Source organism: Heteronotia binoei, chromosome 1 (genome assembly GCF_032191835.1).
Source record: "Heteronotia binoei isolate CCM8104 ecotype False Entrance Well chromosome 1, APGP_CSIRO_Hbin_v1, whole genome shotgun sequence".
NCBI lineage: Eukaryota > Metazoa > Chordata > Lepidosauria > Squamata > Gekkonidae > Heteronotia > Heteronotia binoei.
In genome coordinates, this window is record NC_083223.1 from 247,087,922 (window position 1) to 247,110,382 (window position 22,461).

The following is a 22,461-nucleotide window of genomic DNA, read 5'->3' on the forward strand; positions in this document are numbered from 1 at the left end:
GCGTGGCCGGCATCGGGTGGGTGGGGTTTTGCGGCCGGGTCCTCGCCTTTCTATTGGTTATGGTCTTGGCGGAGGCGCGAATATATTGTGGGGTTGGCTCGAGAATGTTTTCCCCCTCCTCCTGTCGTTTCGCTTCCCTTTGGCAGCCACTGTCTGGATTGGGTAGTGGAGCAGGGAAGGCGGGTCCTCCGCGCTGAGGGGAGATCGTTTTTGGTTCGTCGGTTGGCCGCTCGGTAGGTGCGAACGGAGCTGCCTGAGGGGAGCAACGCTGTGGCGCGCGGGGAGGCTGGGCGGTCACCCCCTTCCCCGGCCGACGGATAAGCGCTCCCCCATCAGAGAAGTAAGTGAGAGAACGCGGGGGGGCGGGATGGAAAGGTCGCCGGGATTGTGGGGGGCTGCTCCACCGTGCCCCTAAAGCCCCAGGGAGAACCTCGCCTCCCCTCCCGCAGTTTCTTCAGCGCAGGGTTTGCGCGACCCGTCTTTATCTGTGTATCTATAACTAGGAAGACTTGGAGGCTACCTCGCTTGACCCTTCGCCTCCACTCCCACCTGGAGTGCCATAGCGAAGCCTCCTGCCTTTTATTTTCCATCTGCAAGAGACCTTGGTAGACCGAGAACGCTGTAGCCGCCTATGTTGCACCGCCAGCATGGGCATCAGCAGCAGGGCTGCATGGGCGGAGAGGTGCTGACGGTCTCCCCCTGATGCCCTGCTGGCCGTGTATGTTAATGAAAGGGCCAAGCCCTGCTTCACAGATCTCTCCCTCCCCTCTTACGTCTCTTGTGAATGTAAAGTGGCAGCCCATCTGTGCAGGAGCCTTAACTGTTTTTTTTTTGGGGGGGGGGCGGGCACAGGTTGGGATCCGTTATCATGAGGGGTATGGGTTTACCCAGTGTTATTTCTCCAGCTGAACAGATGGTTGCCATGCACTGGCAGAAATGGAAGTGACGCTCACACTGGAATGGAGAGAGGGATTCCTTCTTCCTAATGAGCATATGATGTTGTATGACTTTACCTCTCTGGGTCATTATAGAGAATGGTGGAAATTGGCTTACGTGATGTTAACTGTAGTGTAAAGTGCTTTGCATTTCATTCATCCACATAACAGCCCCTTGGTGTAGATCATTAAGTGCATTTCTCAAGAGATTAATGTAGTTTGGTGCTCTGATAGATGTGGTTTCATGCTCTTCATTGTAGGTCTACATTTGTCTCTGCTGCTGTTCGTGCAAGTAAGCCTTGGTATGGCAAACGTGAGGAGAGGCCATGGTCCAGTGGTGCTGCATCTGCTTTACATGCAGAAGGTCCTAGGTTCAATCTCTGACACCTTCAGTTAAAAGGATCAGGTAGTAGCTGATGAGAAAATCTCTGAAATCTTGTTAAGCTTCTGCTGGTCAGAGTAGACAAGGCTGACCTTGATAGACCAATGGTTTGACTCAGGATAAGGCAGTTTCATTTTTTCAAATAGAATATACAATTGCTATGACTGATGGATGCGCCCAGGGGATCATGGCTGAAGCTGGAGGCCTTCTGGGATTATTCCTTCCACTGGTCTAACTCCTGTGCACTTCTTAGGAATCATGGGACCCAGAATGTGTGGGTTCAGGGTCCAGCCAGACTCTAGTCATATATGGGTTTTCACGTTCAGTAGTCTGACAGTATCTTTTTCTTCAGAGCTGAAGTAGAGATGGGTTGAATCAGTGGAGATGGCTTTTATTGTTAGTATATAGCTTGGATGCCTTAACCATCTTGTGAGAAATGGTTTTTCTCACTGTGGAAGAACTTATTGCCTGGATACCTGCTGATTAGGAGTATGTAGCCTCTGTGAAATGGTGTGTTTGTCTTAATTTTTATGGTGGAGCTGGGAGCAATTCAGCATGAGGGTGCAGATCTCAAGCCCATAGAAGGGTGCAGCAAGGCATTGAGCCTGAGCCAAGCTCCTGGATTGCTATCTGGGTGAATCAGCACCAGCTGACAGTGGACAGCACTGACTATCTCTTCCTGCATTGCCTCTGGGGAAAGTCTTGCTTTGGATTTAATCAGGCATTGCATGCCACAGAGTTGTGTGACATTTTTTCATTGGGGGTGGTGATGTCTGCAGTTCTCATGTGGAGGGACAATACAAGCTTTGTCATGTTATTCCTGTTTGACTTTCTTTCCATTTACAATTGCCTCTGCAGCTGCTGCTCTTCCCATATTCCCTACCTGCCCATTCATGCTCACACACCTGGAAGCACATGTGGGGCAGAATGGGGAGCAGAAAAGCAGCCAGTGTGATAAGGGTTAAATTGGCACTGAACCTGCCACTGTTCCTCTGCTCAAAATGGTGATTTCCTTATCGTGTATAAACACATGCATCACTATCACTTAGGGCTTTGTAACTTGTATTTACACATAAGTAGTTCCTCCTCCATTTTCTGAAACCCTGCAACTTAGAAGGCTTGAATTGTGTAGTTTAATGACTGGTTATATCAGCATGCTGTTTTGTGAATCAAGTCTTGGCATGAAAAGTCACTTCTCATTGGCTGAACGGGTATGATGACATGAAAGGTTTATTTGTTCAGGGGACTAAAGAGTTTGCAGTCTAGTTTCTGTAAAGGAAGTCTGGACACAGTTAAGATCTTGCATGAAAGCAGATTGAGGGCTGGGAAGCCTCCGTCTATTGGAAAACAAGAGGAGAGGAAACCTAGAGGTAAGAACCTGAACAAAAAGTTCAGAGTGGGCTGAGAAGGAACAGTAGATTAGGACAGGAGACTTGTTGAAAGGAGCAGTCAGCAGGGAATTAAAGCAAAAAAGGACTAATTGGTTGGTGTTTTTGTATTTCAGTGCTTAGGATCAAGAGGGGCTACGTGAGAGGGAGAGAAGAATAGCAGGGAGGCTGGGCTTCCAGAGGAAATAGGACAAAGTGGACAGTGGCTTGAAAAGCAGGAATCTGAGGACACAACATGGAACTTGGTGAACTATGCAAAGCCTGACATAGGGTCTAGAGCAGGGGTGTCAAACATGTGGTCCCGGGGGCCAAATCAGACCCCCCCCCAAGCAAATGGCTATCATCTGCTTCCTTCTCCCTCTCTCTTTCTTCCTTCTGCATCACAGCTAGCTTTGCCAAGGTTGCTCAGTTGCACAGGAGCTACAGAGCAAAGCCTCTGTTTTCTCCATTGGCTGAGGCTCCTCCCTTGGGGAGGAAGGCGGGAAGGACAGCTTGCCTCAAAAGAAACTTTGGCTCTTTCTTTCCTTCCCCAGGGGACCAGGAGGGGGAGGAGCCTCAGCCAATAGAAGGAAGAAAGGCTTGGCTGCTGTGCAGTTGAGAGAGCCTGGATTGCATGGGAGAGATACAAAGAAAGCACCTTTAAGACAAACAAGTGCTAATGTTTTAAGCAAGTTTTATTTTAAGTTTAAAAAACCCTTTGTGTTTGTCTGTGTCCTTTGTAAAGTTTATATCTCTGCTACCTGGCATTACATTTTTATGACATACATGGCTTGGCCTGTCAAGGTCTCATTTATGTCAGTTCTGGCCCTCATAAAAAATCAGTTCGACACGCCTGGTCTAGAGAGTGTGCATTCTGCTGGCACAAAGGAAATAGTCACCAAGTCTCCACACCAATCTATCAGCCAAGTCACAATATCCAAGTCCCCCTTTATATATAGAGTTTTGTGGGTCCTGCTTGTTCTTCATCCTCCATTTCTTGCACCAGCTGTTGCTGAGCCTGTAAGCCACCACTTCCTCTTCCCAGTACCACTCAGTGTATGAGATGCTGCTTCTGTCCTCAATTAGCCCTTCTAGTCTGGGCTGACAGGAACAGGATGTGTGTGAGCTGAGTGGTGTAGTAGCTTGTCCTTTAAGTACCAACAAGTTCTTGGAAGGTAAGAATAGAGAAGAGGGAATAGCTGTGATGGTGGTGGCTGCAGAGATGGGCAGATGGAGAGAGCTCAGGAGATCTAGGATTTTGCTTTTGGTGCTTTAGTTCAAAGGTTGTCTTCTAAGCACAGTTTTGACTTGGGTGATTCCCACCTCTCTTCCACTGTGTCTGGAGCCAGGGTGAGATTTGGGGATTATATTTGTGTTCTGCTTTGGACATGCTAGCCTTCAGAGGTTACCATGATGTTGGAAGTGAGGCCCCGCCTTCCCAGGCAGGTTCATAGGAAGCACAAATTTTTCTTGTGTTTGTATGAATCCTGGAAGTGCTTGTGTGTCTGTATGAAATTTGCATATGCTTGAGCTAACCAGCTATATCTTTGGTTGTAGGCTTTTAGTTAATTTACATGCTGTTGGTTTGAGAGTTTGACCTTGCAGTATTATGCATTTAACCCTTTAGTGTGCCTGTAATTTGCCTTAAATTGCTCATTACAGTATTTCTGCCTCAAAATCACATCTGCATAATAAATAGAATGGAATCCCTGCATAGATTTTTTTTTCATATCACATATTCACATGAGTTTTTTCTTGTCCGTATGTGGAGAGTGTGTGCATTAAGACACTATGGGCACATGCAGCAAATCTAGTTGTCACCAGTGCTAATCTAAACATTAGTTGTATGTAATTTCCTGCCTGTGTGCCTCTGTGTAGGATTTTTAAAAAACGTTATTTAAAATATTCCTGTGCTGCCTTTTCACCCAATTCAGCATCCTCAAGGCATTAATTTTTGCAGTTCTTGAAATGGGTGTAGTCAGTGTGTTCTTTTTTTGTGTGTTGATTTGAATCTGTGCTAGCACTTAATTAAGCCTGGTGGTTCACCATAAGTAGGAAGCCAGAGTTTACTATAGCCTAAAGCAGCCACCATGCATGTATTATCTCTAAAACTGGACTTTGGCTAAAGACTGGATTTTTTGCATGCCCAGGGAAATGCTGATTGACATTTTGGGGTCAGTCAGCAATTTTTCTCCAGGCCAGTTTAGCAAGAGATCCTGCAGATTTTTGCTATCTTCTGGGCATGGATCAGGGGCAGTGGGGAAGTATGGGGGGAAGGTATTTGTGAATTTCCTGCATTGGACTAGATGACACTAGAGGTCCCTTCTAACTCTATGATGCTAAACATGGAATGGTGGCTAAACCTCTGTGTATTGTCCTAGCCTTCCTGAAACACTTCTTTAATTTTCCAGAAGAGTGCATTGAATCAACCAGCTGGAAGAATAGCTTGAGTCTCACAGCCTGATCCTATCCAAATTTACTTGAAAGTGTGTACATAGGACCACAGTCTTTTCAGTTTAATTGAAACTGTCTGATATGATTCTTTTTATTTTAAAAACGTAGTCTGCAATGTTCTGTAGTTGCCATCTTGTTTGTTTGCTGTATTCTCAAATAATTGCAGTCTTCATGCAGTGTTTGCTTCTGAGCACGCACAGAGAGCTAAATATTTTTCCTAATATGCCATTAAAAGTTGTTGTTCCCACCCTGACCTGGCTAGTCCAAGCAAACCTCATCTCATCAGATTTTGAAACCTAAGCAGGACTCCGGCAAGTACTTGGATGGGAGTCCTCCTTGGAATATCAGGAGGTGGGAACAGGATTTATTCAGCCACGTCTCTGAATATCCTCCAGGCCCCCAGTAGGGGTCGGTCACCAGAGGTCGCCATGACTTCCAGGTGTGCATACACACAAACACAACACCCCCCCCCCCCCAAATGCAATCTATTTATTTATTAGATTGAATTTTATTGGGCTAGATGGGGCTCAGGGTGGTTCACAAGACTTTAATATGGTACAATATACAATATAAAAGTTAAAACTATAAAACCATAAAATATATTTAAACTTCCAGAAATGACGAACATTTAGAAGCAAGGTGGCAGTTTTAACTTTCAGTCAAGGGGAAGAGGGGGAGAGAAGATGCCAGGCAGATGTAATAACTGTTGCTGGCCTGAACCAAAGGCCTGACAGAACATCTCTGCCTTACATGCCCAGTGAAACTTTAATAAATCAGACAGGGCACCAGCGTCACTCGGCAAAGAGTTCCACCAGGCTGGGGCCAAGGCAGAAAAGGCCCTGGCTGAGGCCAGCTGGATATCTTTTGGTCCAGGGATCACCAAAAAGTTCTTATCTACTGATCTTAATGTCCTTTAGGGGACATACCGGGAAAGGTGGTACTGAAGATATGTGGGTCCCTGACCATTAAGGGCTTTAAAGGTAAGCACCAAAGCCTTGAATTTTATCCAGTGCTCCACTGGCAACCAATGCAACTTGCACAGCACTAGATGTATATGTGCCCTCTGAGGGGTCCCCGTAAGAACCTGTGCTGCCACATTTTGTACCAGTTGTAGGTTCTGGGTCAGTTTCAAGGGAAGCCCTATGTAAAGTGAATTACAGTAACTCAGCCTGAAGGTGACTGTAGCATGGACCATTACATAAAAGTTGTTGTTCCCCAAATGCCAACAATCTCTTAGTAAATCCACTGACAGCTTGAAAAATTCCGCACACATAACTGTGCGTGCTCTCTCTATTGCCTGTACTTTATCTATAAAGTAACATGCTGCAGGCAAGTCAGTTGAAATAAAAAATTCTGCTATCTGTTCAGTGTCTTATCTAGTTAAAAACCTTTGCTGTTTTATGTATGTATATACGAAGCTGCTTTATGCTGAGTTGGACCATTGATAGTTCCTTTCCAAGGGTTGATAGTTCTTTCCCATCAGTTGCACCTGGGCCCTTCTGCATGCAAAGCGCATATTCTAACGCTGACACATATGTCCCTTTTTCATTAAAAATATTTGCGCACTGACAATTTTACTTTTCCTCCTTTGAAGTATTTAGTGATTAAAAAATGAGGTGTAGGTTATCTTTTTGTTCTTCACAATATTATTAAAGTTTTGAATACTGAGCCATTTGCAAAAATTAAGCTGTGCATCCAGATTGTCACTCTAGCTTCCAAAACTGCTTTATATTTGACTTCAGAACCCCCCCCCCACCCCCAGCTTAGCTATGAGTTCTTGCTGAAAGCTCTGTCACAGTCCTTGTTAACTTCTAGTTAGGTTATTTTGCTAATGACCTTGAAAACCAAGACACCTCACTGCAAGAGAGCCAATGGAACAGGGAAATGAGTACTGGAGTTCTTCCAGAAGTGATCTTGATGATAATTATGCACTTCTAAGATTTAGTGCGTGTCTAGACTGCATTCTCTGGCTCTTGGTTGGCAGGTTTTGTGTTAATGTTGCATCCGCTGCTAAAACAGCTGCCAAATTAAAGCTGAGACTGAATTTATGTGGCAATAGAATATTTTGTGTCAAGTTGTCTGTCCCCAGTGCTACTTGATGAAGGAGTTTCACATCTCCATAGACTATTGCTGCTTATTTCAGGAAGTGTATATTCTATATATAAGTGTATATTCTACCACACAAAATGAAATCAGAACTGGCCAAATAGCAAAAAAGGGAGGGAGGGGTATTAGGTCAGGCTAATTCCACATGCTTCCTCTTTTCCATATCCCCCCCAATAAGGCAGAATATACAAGGTGGAGAGAAAGTGAAGGAGAGCACAGATAAAATAGCTCTGCTATGCACAGAAACTAAAGTTTGAGTTAGTTTGGGAAGTGCATCTTGACATGTTTCAATGGAATATTTTCTTCTCTTATAAAGTTATGCAGTTTGATCTGTACGAACACTATTACATGTGATTCACTGGTATTTCAGTTCAGATGCCATTGTTACTTGTGGAAACTGTTCCTTTAATTCAAATGAAGGCTTATATCTTGAATAAAACTTTGTTAGTCTTAAAGGTGCCACTGGACACAAACTTTGTTGTCCTGCTTCAGATCAACATGACTATCCACCTGGATCTAAATGCATTATGCGTAAGCCAGGTTCATTAGTTAGCCATGCACTGGTCAGTTGTAGGGGAATAAAAATTGTCTTCAGATGACTCAGTGAGCCCTCCTGCAAGTTTAGAAGTGCATGATATTGCTTCCATTCTAATCACATGACTGGCTCTTTAATGCTAGAAGGGTTGTTTTTAAGCCTAGAGTGCAATCCCAGTAGCACAGCTCTGCTCCTCTGTTACAGACTTGAATGCCGTTCTGAGGCTGGCAAGTCTGTGCCTCTTAGAGGCTAGACACCGGGGTAGGCTGTGGCCCTTCTGCAGCTTTAGAGCTGCTGGGTTTCATAGCTGCAGAGAAAATCACTGAATTTAAAGCCTTGCTGAGCTTGGGGCAGCTCATTCAGTCTTTGTAGCTTCAGCTGTGGGCTCTCTGGGGCAGGAGAAGCATCAGGAAGAAAACTTGTGAGGCTAGTGCAGGGGCTGAGCAGCTGTCCTCTGAGGAATAATTTGGGGACATTTAAGACTCTGGAAAGGTCTCTGACAGGACTGTTCACAAATCTAATGAGAAGCACTGACCTCTGCTCCACGCTGGCTGGGTTAGGAAAATGAGTGGGAATAAATGGACTATTTCATTGTGGTGAGCCTGCAGCAGACGTGGACTATTGCACCCTTCTTGAATCTTCGTTCGCGAAGCCAAGCTGAGAGAGAGAGAGAAAGGTTAACAGTGGGTTGTCCTGAGGTCATGTGTTGCATTTATTGGAACAAACACAATGACAAATCTTACTGGAAAAGTTTAAGCTTAGTTTATATAGTTGCAGCACATATTTGGTAATCTTTGAAGGATCCTATATGAAATCAGTTGCTTCAATAACTGGCAGACTGTGCCCTCCCTGTGTCTTTCGTGATGGTGTTCTTTAATCCAGTGGTCCCCAACCTTTTTGGCACCAGGAACCGGTTTTGTGGAAGACAATTTTTCCATGGACCGGTGGGGGTGCTGGGGTTTTTGCTGCCCCAGGCTGCCCCCACGCCCACACCCTGTTCCTGCCCCCCATGGGGGTCTTTAAATGAGTAGTAGGCAAAGGTCTCTGCCTCATTCCAAGGCCTGGTTGCTAACAGGCCACGGCCCGCTACTGGTCCATGGCCGGGAGTTGGGGACCCCTATTTTAACCTATGGGTGAATTGTTAGCTCATACAGAGCCAGCTTCTTTTTTGCTGATTTTTTGAAAGGCTTGCTCCTAGCATGCAAGTATAGAAAGCAAAGTACCACACAATAAGAGGATAAATGCAATAGTGAGATGAGGACACTCAGTAGTGGAGAGAATTACTTCATGATTCTGATCATTGGCTTTTCCTCATGGGAATACATCTCCTGGTACCCAGCCTGAGTTTTTTCTCCCCACATCTCTTGGTCTTCTGCCCAAGGTTCTGGCATTGCCACCAGTGAGATTGTAATTCTGGCTATTCCTCTTTTTGTGATTGTTGTCACATGCTAGCAGCTTAGTGGGCCCCATGCATGTCTTTGGAATGAACTGAAAAGGTTGAAGATCACTGCTCTGTTCTTGTAGAACCAGTGAAGCAGGAGTCTTGTTATTGGCCACAACAGATAATGGGTAGCTTCTAAGTTAAGGCACAACTTGTGGCTATTCCCAGGGTATAGCAGACTTGGCACAGCTTCCTAGCCCATTGATCTGCTGGCTGGGCTGCTGCAATGTAACCACTGAAGGTGGTGTGTGGTTTGTGTTACCGACAAAATGCTGAGAGTTCAGCTATTCCGAAGAAGGCTGGACAAAACTTTTCACAGAGCTTAGAGTTGAGAATTAGGGATGGGCACAAACATAAAAATTCCAGCTAGGGGGTGCCCGCAACCGACTCCTGAATTGAGCCAAAAATGCTCTGAACTGAACTAGGTAGTTCAGATTCCCCTTTCTCAATGGCCAAGAGAACAGGGGAGCTGGCCCACAAAGTGGAGGGGACAAAAAAAGAGAAGCGAGCGGCAATCCTTAGGAAGCAGGGGTGGGGATTGAAGCTGATCAGTTTAGTGGCCTGCAGCCATTTAAACCTAACAGCTTAATGGGCTGGCAGCCATTTCAGCCTAACAGTGGGGTGGGTACACTCATCAGCTGTTAGACTGAAATGGTTAGCAGCCATTTCACAAGTTTGTTTTGCTTCCTCTCACATAGAAGCTTGGAGCCATTTTGACTTAACAATGGGGCAGGTGCGCCCATCAGGTATTAGGCCATTTCACCAGTCTGTTTTGCTTCCCCCTGGGTAAAAGGTAAAGGTAGACCCCTGTGCAGGCACCTGTCATTTTCGACTCTGAGGTGATGTTGCTTTCACAACATTTTAACGGCAGACTTTTTATGGGGTGGTTTGCCATTGCCTTTCCCAGTCATCTACACTGGGTACTCATTTTACCGACCTCGGAAGGATGGAAGGCTGAGGGGGAAGCAAAACCAACTCGTGAAATGATTCGCAGCCATTTAAACCTAACAGGTTGGCTGTGGTCCCACACTGCTCTGCTATTAGGTTTAAATGGCCCAAACAGCTGAACTGGACAAAAGTCCGGTAAATGTTTGGGGAAGATACCTTCCCTGAATCAGTTCAGGGGCTCCAAACTGGGCCAAGTTCATGCTGACTATTGACTCATGAACCATCCCTAGATGAGAACCATTCCAAGCAACACAAAGAGTCAGGATTACCCCTCTCTCTAGTTCCCTACGTATCTGGGAGCTTGCCTTCTGATCCTCTTACGGGAGGAAACACTAAAGCAGAGCTGATGCACTGGAAAAGTTCTTGTTCCTTGACTTCATCCTTTCTGCAGTGCCAGAGGTCTGTTGTAAGGCCTAGATACAGGGAGGTGGGAGAGGGAATGTGTGGGAGCAGAGAGAGAAGTAATTGCTCACAGATAATTGAAAAATGAGCCATACATTTAGCTCTAGCAGCTCAGTTTTAATCTTTTTGCTGTTTTCTGGGACCTAGACTTGGGCATTTAGAGGATTCAGTGCAGTCTTTGCGTACCTGCCTCCATATGTCTTACTGCAGAATTGATTTAAGTGGAATTTGCCTTTCAAACCTGACAATGTCTCAGCATGTATCTCTGTTCCCTATACCCGGCAATTGTCTGCATTGCTACTTAGGGGTTTTCTGTTGCAAACTAGAGTGCAGAAAGAGGAATTCAATTGCTTTCAGTGGAATTGCAAAGCAGTTCTGCTTTAACAGAAGGTAGGGATAATTTGCCACTATTGCCTTACAGTCTGCATTTGTTTCAGCTGAAAAAGAGCAGGACACAAATCCTACTGAAAGAAATAGTGGCTGTGCAGCAATAATGCCAGAGGGAGAATTACACCTGATGCCTTTAAAACCAGGAAAGCATCCAGTGATATTTCTAGATGTGTGCTCAGATGGCTGCATTTAATATCTGTCTCTCCTCTTTTGAGTTTTTCCAGTTGTCTCATGAGTCTAGAATGAGAGAAAATTCAGATTTTTTAAAATAGAAAATTCAGATTATTGTTCGTTAAAAGCATGACATCAGCTTTTCCACCTTGTTCTTCTATATTCTGCCCTACTGCTGAGTAGTTTAGGGGAATATACATGGTTATTGTCTCCTTTTTATCCTGGCAACAGCCCCATGAGGTAAATTAGGGTGAGAGAGACTGGCCCAAGGTCACCCAAAGATCTTTATGACTGAGTAGGGATTTGCACTCAAGTCTCCCAAGTTCTATTCCAGCAATAACTACACTACATTGGCTTCCCTGTTGAATTGTATTATGTGACATAATTCCATAGGCATAAGTGCTCTGTGCAGTACAAGAAATTCATCTAGATTAAGATTTGCTTTCTGAAGGCAGTTTGGCTTCCTTGCTTTCTTCTGATACAGAGCTAGTTTGCCACATCATGACCCAAGTTTTTTACCACTTTGGGTCCTGTTGTGAGAAGGAAGCAAATCAGGAGCATTTTAAATAAATATTTTAAATTGGGGTAAATAGCTTCACACTACACCATTTCTCTGATTGATCTGGCTTTTACTTTCTTCCTTGCTGCCCTAAGAATTTATGTGCTGTTCTGTAAGTTGAACAAATTGTTTCCCCGTGGAATGTTGCTGAGGGCTTCAGTTAGAAGGGAGAGAAGACTGATAAAATTATACAATACATAAAAGGTAAACCAGCTTGCTGGGGGTAAACTGTAGGTAACGGGGGAAGGCAATGGCAAACCACCCCATAAAAATTCTGCCATGAAAATGTTGTGATGCGACATCACCCCAGAGTCAGAAATGACTGGTGCTTGCACAGGGGACTACCTTTACATTTTGCCCCGTGGTGCAGAGTGGTAAAGCTGCAGTGCTGCAGTACAGGCTCTCTTCTCATGATCCCTGTGGAAGCTGGGTTCAGGTAGCTGGCTCAAGGATGACTCAGCCTTCCATCTTTCCGAGGTCGGTAAAATGAGTACCCAGCTTGCTGGGGGGAAAGTGTAGATGACCGGGGAAGGCAATGGCAAACCACCCCATAAAAAGTCTGGCATGAAACGTTGTGAAAGCAATGTCACCCCAGAGTCGAAAATGACTGGTGCTTGCGCAGGGGACTACCTTTATCTTAAAACAAAAAGTCACCCCAGAGTCAGAAACGACTGGTGCTTGCACAGGGGACAACCTTTACCTTTTAAATCACAGTTGCAAGAGAGACACATTGTTTCTAAATCCCCAGGAAGTACTTCGCAAAACTACTAGTTCTGATTACTAACTGGAAATGGCTTTTCTTAAAAATTCAGTTGGCTACAGTTCTTATGTCTACAAGAAACTACAATGATGCATCAGACAGCTGGCCTTGTGCAGCTTTATTATAGCTGTTGTGTCTCTAGAGCTCTTCTGGTAGTATATGCAACAACTAACTTGCCTGGATCATGTTGCAGATGGGACTATGATATAACAACCTTTTTTTTTTTTTGCTTGATTCTCCCAAAGAGAAGTGAAGATGCAGAAGTCCCTAGGGGAGGGACGGTGGCTCAGTGGCAGAGCATCTGCTTGGGAAGCAGAAGGTCCCAGGTTCAATCCCCGGCATCTCCAAAAAAGGGTCCAGGCAAAGAGGTGTTTAAAACCTCCGCTTGAGACCCTGGAGAGCCGCTGCCAGTCTGAGAAGACAATACTGACTTTGATGGACCAAAGGTCTGATTCAGTATAAGGCAGCTTCATATGTTCATATATGTTCAAGTGAAGGTGGTGGACTAAAATGGAAAAGATTAAGGCTTTTCAGTAGTAGAATGGGGAAAGGGGGCATGGGAATATTAGGGAGTCTGGAATCTAGGTGGGATTAGCAACTCTACCTTGGCAGACAGCTGAAATGAAAGCTCTAATAGGAGAACATGGTCTGAAGTGAATCCAAAACTATAAAAAGAACATTTCAGCTGCTTGGCACTTTTTTTTTTTTCTTTCTTACAACCTTCTGTCTCTGGAGAAGTTAGTAGCCTCAACTTGTTCTAAAGCAGAAGAATTGTAACTCTCATGTTGCAGAAGCAACATCAATGATTGACTTTCAGTGAATAGTGGCCAGAGTAGGATGAATTTCTCCCTTTGTTTGTGGGAAAGGTATTTCACAATTACTTGTCCAAATACCTGACATGACGTCATTGCACATAAAAGAGAAAAGCAAGAAAGCAGGATAAGTATTCTGGGTCATGTTGCTTTACCTTTTGTTGTTCTGCAACTTTGCAGAGATCTGGCAAGGTCTCCAGAGCAACAATGTCTGCTAACATAGCTTAAAGTGGAATATCAAGTTAATCACCATGAACTGTAATTGGAGTAAGAGAGGCTTGCCCTTGTGTGTACTTGTGGGAAGAAAATTATACTGTAGTAGTTTTACAAAATTGGCTCTCGTGTCAACCATGCTCTGTTTGCAACCTACAAGTTTTAAAAGAGAATAGAGAGCGAACTGCATATTTGGAGCAGTTGGTATACTCTGAAATGTCTCTCTTTTGAATTTGTTCATGCAGTAGATAAGAACTCAATAACCTCATAAGGTGTAATTAAGATTCTGAATTCTACCTTACCAGCATAAATCAGTGCTAAAAAATGGGCTGTGTGTTAGCTGTTTCTTTACATTCTTCCAGAATAAAACAGGAATGTTGTTTTGCACATAAAATTCAAGTTTAGTACTAGAAGTTCAATACACTATAGCTACCTGGATTTCAGAACTTTGAGTTACAGCACAGAAAAGCTTTCAAGGGCTTATAAACTAAACTCTGAGGTAGAAATTAAGCAAACCTCAAACTTGATATGTAGATGTGTAGCTCAGTGGTGGGATAGGATGTCTCCCAAACATGATTCAATCAGAGTGCGTGTTTATAGGTTCTGATAGAATGTATATTTGACAATCCATTGTTATGCTGGAGTCTTTTTCTAATGGGCAGAAGCAGATTTAAGTGAGGGCAATCTCTTGGTTTCAATGGGAACAAATAACATCACTGGCCCACCTAAACGAGCATCATCAATTGCTGCATATCTATTTTGATTCCATACACCTCCAATCAGAAATTGTGCTTGAGTAATGACACACAAAACAATAAAGAATACTCTAGTTATAAGACTCCTGCTGCATCAAACATTAATATACCCCTCGCACAAGTTTTCATAAACCATCTTCCACCTGAAAATGCAAGATCTTTTTTCCCTGGGTCAGCCAGGTCCACAAGCCCTTTCTGAATTAAAGAAATCTTCTGTTGATATTCTGCTGGCTTGGTGAAGAGGGAGGCCTTGGTTCACTAGTGCGTACCGTTCTATATGGTGGTCTCCCTGTTATGTTCAGTCTGAGATTGTTAGGTTTTATTGAACGGACCATCCATTGTCTCTGAGAGGTAATAATAAACTGTTCTTCTGACAAGGTTTGTTTAACCTGGCCCTGTGTGGAAGAGAGCTGCCACATCCTGCACTTGATGAAGGCTCCAAACTGACAACATGGGAGCCCCTTGCTTTTATAATCTGGTATTGGAGATGGTTGAACATCTACTTCATGTCTTCTAATGGTACTCTGATGTAGCAGATACAACTGGGCTGTTTGTCTCATGGGAACCTGGCCAGGAAGCCATCATTGAATATGGGCTTTGCAACTTAGGCTTGGATAATTAACATAATACACTACTGTTACAGAGTCTTTATGTGCAGGTCCCCTGTAATGGATTTTACTTGTTAATTATAGAGCAGTTATCTCTTATAAGTGAGAGAATCACACATTTCAAGTCAATTGACTTTTTTTAACTTTACAAAGACAAGTAACGCTTGCATGCAAAATGTCAAGTAGCTGTGATCTCAGATCCTAAAATTAGTGCAAATTTCATGTTGTAATAAACTGTGGGGTTGAGAGACAAAAATGACTCTCAGCTTTCCTGTGCCCCCATAACCATGTTTCCTTTGAAAACGTACTGCAAAATAGGCCGTTACCTACAGCTGATGAGCTCCAAGAAGAGCGAAACCTGTTAAAATAGGTCCTGTAGTATTGGCCTAAAGAATTTAGGTGGCACATCCACTTTCCTCTTTTATGATACTTCTGAAATAAGCAAACATGTAAACAATAAGGTCAATTTGATATCATTTATGTTTGTCTGAGCTTATCCAGTGGGGAATAGGGCAAGTATATCAATTTTTATTGACTACTAAAGAAGCCTTTTCTTCTGTATTGTGTGTTCTGTATTAGAGAGAAAGATAAAGTGTTTATCTGCTCTTAGACTTGAAATGGAATGAAGAAACATTTTAATTTTATATGACATATAAAAGTATGTGTACATGTATATAAAATTAAAAAGTTCTTAGCCCACTCTAGAATCCATTTAAGCCCTCAAATAGAACCATTGTTGGCTAACAGAACCTGATAGTTCCTGAAAAGCCATTGGACATAGTGAAGATGACTTTTTAGCCCTATCTGAGGAGCATCCTGTAATTCCAGGAACCGTACTAATTATCCTCTATTAAATATGTGATTAACGAGTAAAATCAAGGAGAGGAAGAATGGGAATGACTTTCTATATGTTCATAGCCAAAACTTTTTAACAGTGTTCCTGCATGAAAACGAGAATTGCATCACTGGGGGACTTTGTGGGATTTGCCTCTCTTCCCCTAACAGCTTATGTTCCTCTTCAGCAGGTGCAGGTTTACCTTCAGTGCTGGGGTGCAGAAGCTGCTTTTCCAGAAGTTTTTCTAATGGTAGTTGACAGCTAGCATGGCAGACACAACAGTGGCTATTTTCCATGGTTGACCCTTTGTCTGTGGAACAGCCTCTCAGAAAAGGTCAGGAGATTCTGACCTCATGGCTTTCTGATGAGGCTATATGACAGTTATTCCAAAGAGCTTTCAGGACAGCCCAAGCCTGTGCAACAAGGGAATATCTCCTAGTGGATCATGTTTCTAGAATGGTGTTTTTTGTGGGGAGGGATTGTGTATGTGTGTGTGCATGCGCACCCATGCTTGGAGGGACAGTGGCTCAGTGGTAGAGCATCTGCTTGCAAAGCAGAAGGTCCCAGGTTCAATCCCTGGCATCTCCAAAAAAGGGTCCAGGCAAATAGGTGTGAAAAACCTCAGCTTGAGACCCTGGAGAGCTGCTGCCAGTCTGAGAAGACAATACTGACTTTGATGGACCAAGGGTCTGGTTCAGTATAAGGCAGCTTCATATGTTCATATGTCATGGTGATCTCTGGTGACTCCAACTGGGGCATGAAGGAAGTACAGAGAACTTGATAGCCTGCCTCTGCTGCCTGTCCTGACTCCTGGTATTCTCTCTAGGGGTCTCTCTTCCAAATACTTGCCAGAGTCAGCCCTGTTTAGCTTCCAAGATTTGACGAGATTAGGCTTGCCTGGGCTATCCAGGTCAGAGCTCTAAACTGGTTTTTAATATGGATTTAATGCCTCATATATCTATTTTAACATCTACTTTTACCCAGTTCTTTACATATTGTTACCTGCCCTGGGACTTGAGGTGCTAAAGAGAAAGGCAGGTGTGTGTGCAAATTTATATTATATATATACACACACATCAGTATTATGCAGTCTTCAACAATGGAAGTAGAGCTGGTTGCAAATGGGAGCTGGAGGAACTTTGGAGGGGCTTGCAGGTTTTACAGGCATTAATCACAGCTTCTTTTGCAGGATATTGCTACCTTTTCCCCTGCTCCCCACACCTGTACCTGGATCTGTATTAAAAACAAAGGGATGGCAATTTATTTAAACTGCTGTCATCTGCTTTCTGCTCTACATACTCCAGTTGTCAAACTATCAATGTAATCTTCATGTTTGCTTAGTGGTTTTGTATTAGCTACTTCCTGTGTGACTTGCTGGAACAGACTAAAAGCAGAACTATTGGATAAATATGATGAGTATGAATATGATTTCTTTTTTGTTAAGAGGATAACATGGAGCTGAAACCCTGACTTTGTGTCTTTAGGATGATTGAGGAAAGTGGAAAAAGGAGGAGGACAATGGCAGAAAAGAGACAGCTGTTCATGGAAATGAGTAAGTAAGACACTTTTAAGCTTACAGCTTCGCTAAGGAATGTACTATAGCCTTTCAAAAAAAGAATGCTAGCAGATCTTATTTCTCCCAAGAGATGATGAACATCACAAGATAAAAAACTTCAGGGGTATAATCTCTTGAAACAAACTTCAAGTTCTGACATTTTCTCCAAGACTTAATTCTTTTTACTTGTTCCTTTGTTCACACAGTATTATCTCCATTCTCTCCTTATGGTAGAGGTACTTTAGTTCAGGGTTGAATGGCTTCTCTGGAGTTGCTTTTGTGGGGACAGTTTCCTATCCCATCCGCCAGCTATTCAATGTGGCTGCTTGTGTCCTGGCCACTAAGCAGTGACTGGAAACAAGAAGAAGGTATTAGATTTATACCCCACCCTTGACCCTGAATCTCAGAGTGGCCTACAATCTCCTTTACCTTCCTCCCCCACAACAGGCACCCTGTGAGGTAGGTGGGGCTGAGAGAGCTCTCCTAGAAGCTGCCCTTTGAAGGACAACTCTGTCAGAGCTGTGGCTGACCCAAGGCCATTCCAGCAACTGCAGGTGGAGGAGTGGGGAATCAAACCTGGTTCTCCCAGATAAGAGTCCACACACTTAACCACTACACCAAACAAGGCTGTGGTTCAGTGGCAGAACACCCGCTTTGCATGCTGAAGTCCCAGGATCAGCCTGTCTCATTTCCATTCAAAGGTGCTGAAGTTAATCAGATGCTGGGAGAGCCCTTTTTTGCTTGGAACCTGGAGTATTTGGGAATATGCCTGCTGTATCTATAGCAAGCAGCAAAGAAGTAGCCTGGGGCAGTGACAGTGGAAAGAGAAAAGACAGAGCATTGGGGTTGGATGGAGAGAGGAAGAGAAGGATTTCTTGAGTATTCACAAATGATCCATGGAAATAGGAGGTCCATGTAAGGTTGTTTATTTGGTACATTTTTATTCTACCCTCCTTCAGAGGAGTTCATGGTGGTGTACATTATATTTCTCTCCATTTTTTTCCCCTGCAAGAATCCTGTGAGGTAAGCTATGTTGAGAGAGTGGGTGGCCCAAAGTCATCCTATATAGCTTCATATCACAGTGAGAATTTGAACTTAAAACAAGCCCTAACCTGAGAAAAGTGGGGAATATCTGTCTTGGTTGTAAATTTAAGTTTAACAACCTTCCTTGCATAAATGTTAATGTGAGAAAACATTGGCAGCAAACAAACCTTATTGAGTCTGGGTTTCAGTACTGCCAAGAGACTTTTAACTATAGTTTTCTTGCATATTTTGAAGCCTTTGACTAGAACTGGGTAGGAAGATCTTGCCAGTTTTAGCTGCCACATACCTACCGGAAACTTCATAATGCAGGGAAGTATAGAACTCCCTGAACAATGATTCATAATGCAATTAACAAAATATTACCCACTGCATGGGGGAAAAGGAGTGAAAATGAAGCAGAAATTGTTTCTTGTTTACTCTTAACAGGAAGTCAGAAGTAAATATCATGGTTTTAAGTAGGGGAAATTGGAGACCTCATTCTCACTGATGTGATAAAGCTGAGATTGGACTGCATCATTTCAGAAGAATGCTGTGTGAAGGGAATCTGTGTCTCCACATAGCAACCGGTATGCAGGAGAGAAGGCTAGGCTAGAACTGCGTTCTTTGGCCTGTTGTTTTTCTGTGTGAAAGACTGTGCGTTATATGGAGAAGTTTCATCATATGATCACTCAGCTGAATTAAGAAGTGGTGTAGCCCAGACACAAGTTAAACTGTGCAATAAGAATTACGCTCTAAAATGCAGCTGCCAGAGAGAGAATGTCATCAAACCATGATGAAGGCCTTTTTCCACAATAGAACTGTGAGAGAAATGGGAATGCATTGTTAAGGTGACTTTTTTTCTGGCTTGTAGGGGCCCAGAATTTTGATGTCATCCGACTTTCAACATATCGGACTGCTTGTAAACTGAGATTTGTGCAAAAAAGATGTAATCGTAAGTAAGAAACTACTCTTCTGCAAGGTGGATAAATACACATGTCATAGCTATTTTCTATCTGGACTCTGTCTCACACTGGTTTGGTCACTAGAAGACTAACTTTGGGAAATGTGGAACAAAGTTTGAATTCAGTGGCACCTTTAAGACCAACAGAGTTTTATTCAAGATATAAGTTTTCATGTGTGTGCACGTTTTTTCAGATACAGTGAAATGGAAGTTATCCGTCCTTACATATAAGTAGAGAGTGAGCTGTAAGTTAGCTTACAACATAATGAAGATGTTTAACAGATGCAAGGACCAAACAGTAATAACAAGGTTGGTTTACATGGTTACCATTTGTTTGGATTTAATTCCAGGGGGCGGGGGGGGGACACATAGTGAAGGAAATAAATATGTCAAAATTGGAGATTGATGGTCAGATGTATCCTTAATTGTGAAGTGTGGAGGGTAGTTAACAGATACCCTGCCATTATGGTGTATCTGTCTCCTCAAGTATGGAAGATATAATTTTGAACTGAAAATACAAAATTAGGAAGACCTTTGCTTTAACTGTCCTGTTTAGTTAGTTGTTCAGTCTAAGCACTTTTGTGTACTATCTCTGGAAAGTGTGGAAGCCCAGTTGAGGCTAAGAGGGAATATTGTGGAGGATTGGGGCCACCTTGACGCAGTCTTGATCCTTTCCTTCCATCTTCAAATTTGAATATGCCGCCACCACCTTTTGAACCCATTCTGATGTAGGCAAGAGGAGCCTATGGGGGCAGAATTTGACAATACTTTTCATGTGGAGGGGGAGAGAAGACATTTCTTTGGACAAGGTAAATAGAACCTTCCAGTAACTTAGACTGATTGCCCCCTCCACCTCACAACAGTCAAGAATTGAGGTGGGGGAATAGGATTTCTATAGCACAGAGTCATCAGAGTGTTGTACAAATCTGGTACATGTTAGCACATACACATCCTAATTGGCTGCAACATCCATCATAATTTCATTGCAGCTATACACTACTGATAAATTTTGCCAGGCTGGCAGCAGCTTATTGGACAGGAAAGAAATTCTATTCTGCATGCACCTTGACCAGATAAATCCAGGTTGAGCTCTAAGAACCCTTTACCTCTGTTGTTGCTTAGAAACACAGTAGAAATGCAGTAAGGCATAGTGCATGTTATGTTTTGTTATAGGTAAGACTGGGATGCTGGTAACTTCTATCTTTTCTTCTCATTCAGGCCTAGCTGTGTATTAACCCTTAAAGATATTACTTAAGCATGCTTTTGGCCTTCCCAACCAAAGTTGTGTCGCTCAAGTCCCCCCTTTTGGTTCAGCGACCTCTATTGGTCTAATACCACCCATGTGTTGATATTCCTCACACTGCTGGATAACCATTATCATACGCTCACCTGGCATTGTCAGTTCTGGTGTATAAGTCTTGCACCATGCTAATATAATAGGCAAACATTGAACACAGAGACAGAATCCAAAAAGAACGAAAATGGTTAAAAAAATAAACACCAACAACATCTTAATGTGTGCTCCTAATCCTAGGAACCAACTTCCAACTAATCACCCCATCTGAAATAATTACTTTTGGTTATTAGGGTTCCCAACCCTTTTAATATGTCCCTCTCTTAACTTAGAATGGCCAGTTAAGTTTAATCAACACATCCCTTCAAAAGCTTCACATCCGTGATTGATACGTATGAGGCAGTAATCAATTACAATCTGGTTCTCTACAATGCCTGTTCAACTGTATCCTTTTTGATTAGTAAGATTAAGGCAACCTATAATATACCCTCTAAAGCTGACACATGTCTTTTGCCACATGTGCAAGTTTAACTGACATCATGTCTTCATTGAAACTGTTGGTAAGTGGCGTAGATCTATATAATGTATCAGAAATCAGAAGGAGAATGTCAGGGCACAGAATATTGTAACGTTCTTCAAATATTTCAAATCTGTAGGGACTTCCCATAAACATGAGGCAACATGTTTGGACAGTGAGCCCACTATATAAGCAGAAAGTATCAAAGTACAGGTATGCATGTAATACTCTTGAGTGAATACTTTGCCCCCTTCTGTCTCAGAATTGGCTAAAACTGGATTCCACCTGATAGGGTGAGTTTCTATCTTACCTACTTAGCCTTGAATAATGGATAAATGTCAATTTGTGTAAGGAGACTAGGTCTAGTGATGAAATTCTGGAGTCTCAGGTCCATCTACTGGGGTGGTTTGTTGAAATAACACCTTGAGTCCTTCTAGAGGCTCTGCAGACCAAGAATCTTCAGGCTATTCTGGAGTACTGGGAACCCCAACATAATCTGATGTCGCTCCCTTCTCCCCTTGACTCTTATTAGGATCAGCAGCCCTCTTTATTCTGGTCTGCTGGGCCCACCCATCTGGCAGTAGTCTTGGCAGCCTCTCCTGAACTATTAAGGCCTGGACTTCCCCGCTGTCAGCATCTTCTCATCCTGGTCTGTTGGCAGGAATGGAAACTTTCTTCCCTCGGGAATGGGATAGCCAGGTCACTTCCTGTTATATTCACTATAGCATGGCTGGTCAAGTCTGTTCAAAGGCAGACAAGTTGAACCTCTCTTGCCTATACTTCTGGAAAATCCAGGTTGGCTCTAATTTTATTTATTTATTTATTTGGTGACTTCTATCCCGCCCTTCCCACAAGTGGCTCAGGGCGGCTTACAACGACAATAAAACAGTAAAATCAGAGCAAGTTATTACATTTTAAATCAGACAATTAAAACCTAAAAACCTTAAAATTATAACATTAAAACTATACAGTATAATCACAGATATCTGGTAGGTACATTATCTAATCAGGCATAGGCTAACCGGAAGAGGGTTGTCTTACAGGCCCTGCAGAACTGAGCAAGATCCCGCAGGGCCCTCACCTCTTCCGGTAGCTGGTTCCACCACATAGGGGCCATTGTGGAAAAGGCCCTGTCTCTAGTTGCCTTGAGACGCACTTCCTTGGGCCCGGGGATGGTGAGCAGATTTTGAGTGCCAGACCTCAGTACTCTCTGGGGAACGTGTGGGGAGAGACGGTCCCTCAGGTAGGCAGGTCCCAGGCCATATAGGGCTTTAAAGGTGATGACCAGCACCTTGTACCGGACTCGGTATATTATTGGAAGCCAGTGCAGAGCCCGAAGGCCCGGCCGGATGTGCCCCCACCTTGGGAGGCCCAGTAACAGCCGGGCCGCAGCATTCTGCACTAGCTGCAATTTGCAGGTCCGGCACAGGGGCAGCCC

The 22,461-nt window shown here is 43.5% G+C and overlaps 1 protein-coding gene and 1 non-coding gene across 9 annotated transcripts in view; both read left to right on the forward strand.

Annotated features, from left to right (window-relative positions):
* Positions 1–210: 210 nt before the first annotated feature.
* Positions 211–22,461, forward strand: part of DTNB (dystrobrevin beta) — a 178,728-nt gene continuing 156,477 nt past the window's right edge. For all 8 annotated transcript variants that reach the window (XR_009556037.1, XR_009556035.1, XR_009556036.1 and 5 more), the window contains exons 1-3: positions 211–340; positions 17,158–17,225; positions 19,123–19,203. Coding sequence is in view for 4 of the 8 variants with exons in the window: in XM_060250860.1 (XP_060106843.1) it covers positions 17,159–17,225; positions 19,123–19,203 (148 nt within the window). In the remaining 4 variants the exon portion in view is untranslated. The remainder of the gene's footprint in view (positions 341–17,157; positions 17,226–19,122; positions 19,204–22,461) is intronic.
* TRNAC-GCA (transfer RNA cysteine (anticodon GCA)) lies at positions 16,191–16,261 on the forward strand. Its single transcript has one exon. It is a non-coding gene; the product is annotated as a tRNA-Cys (tRNA).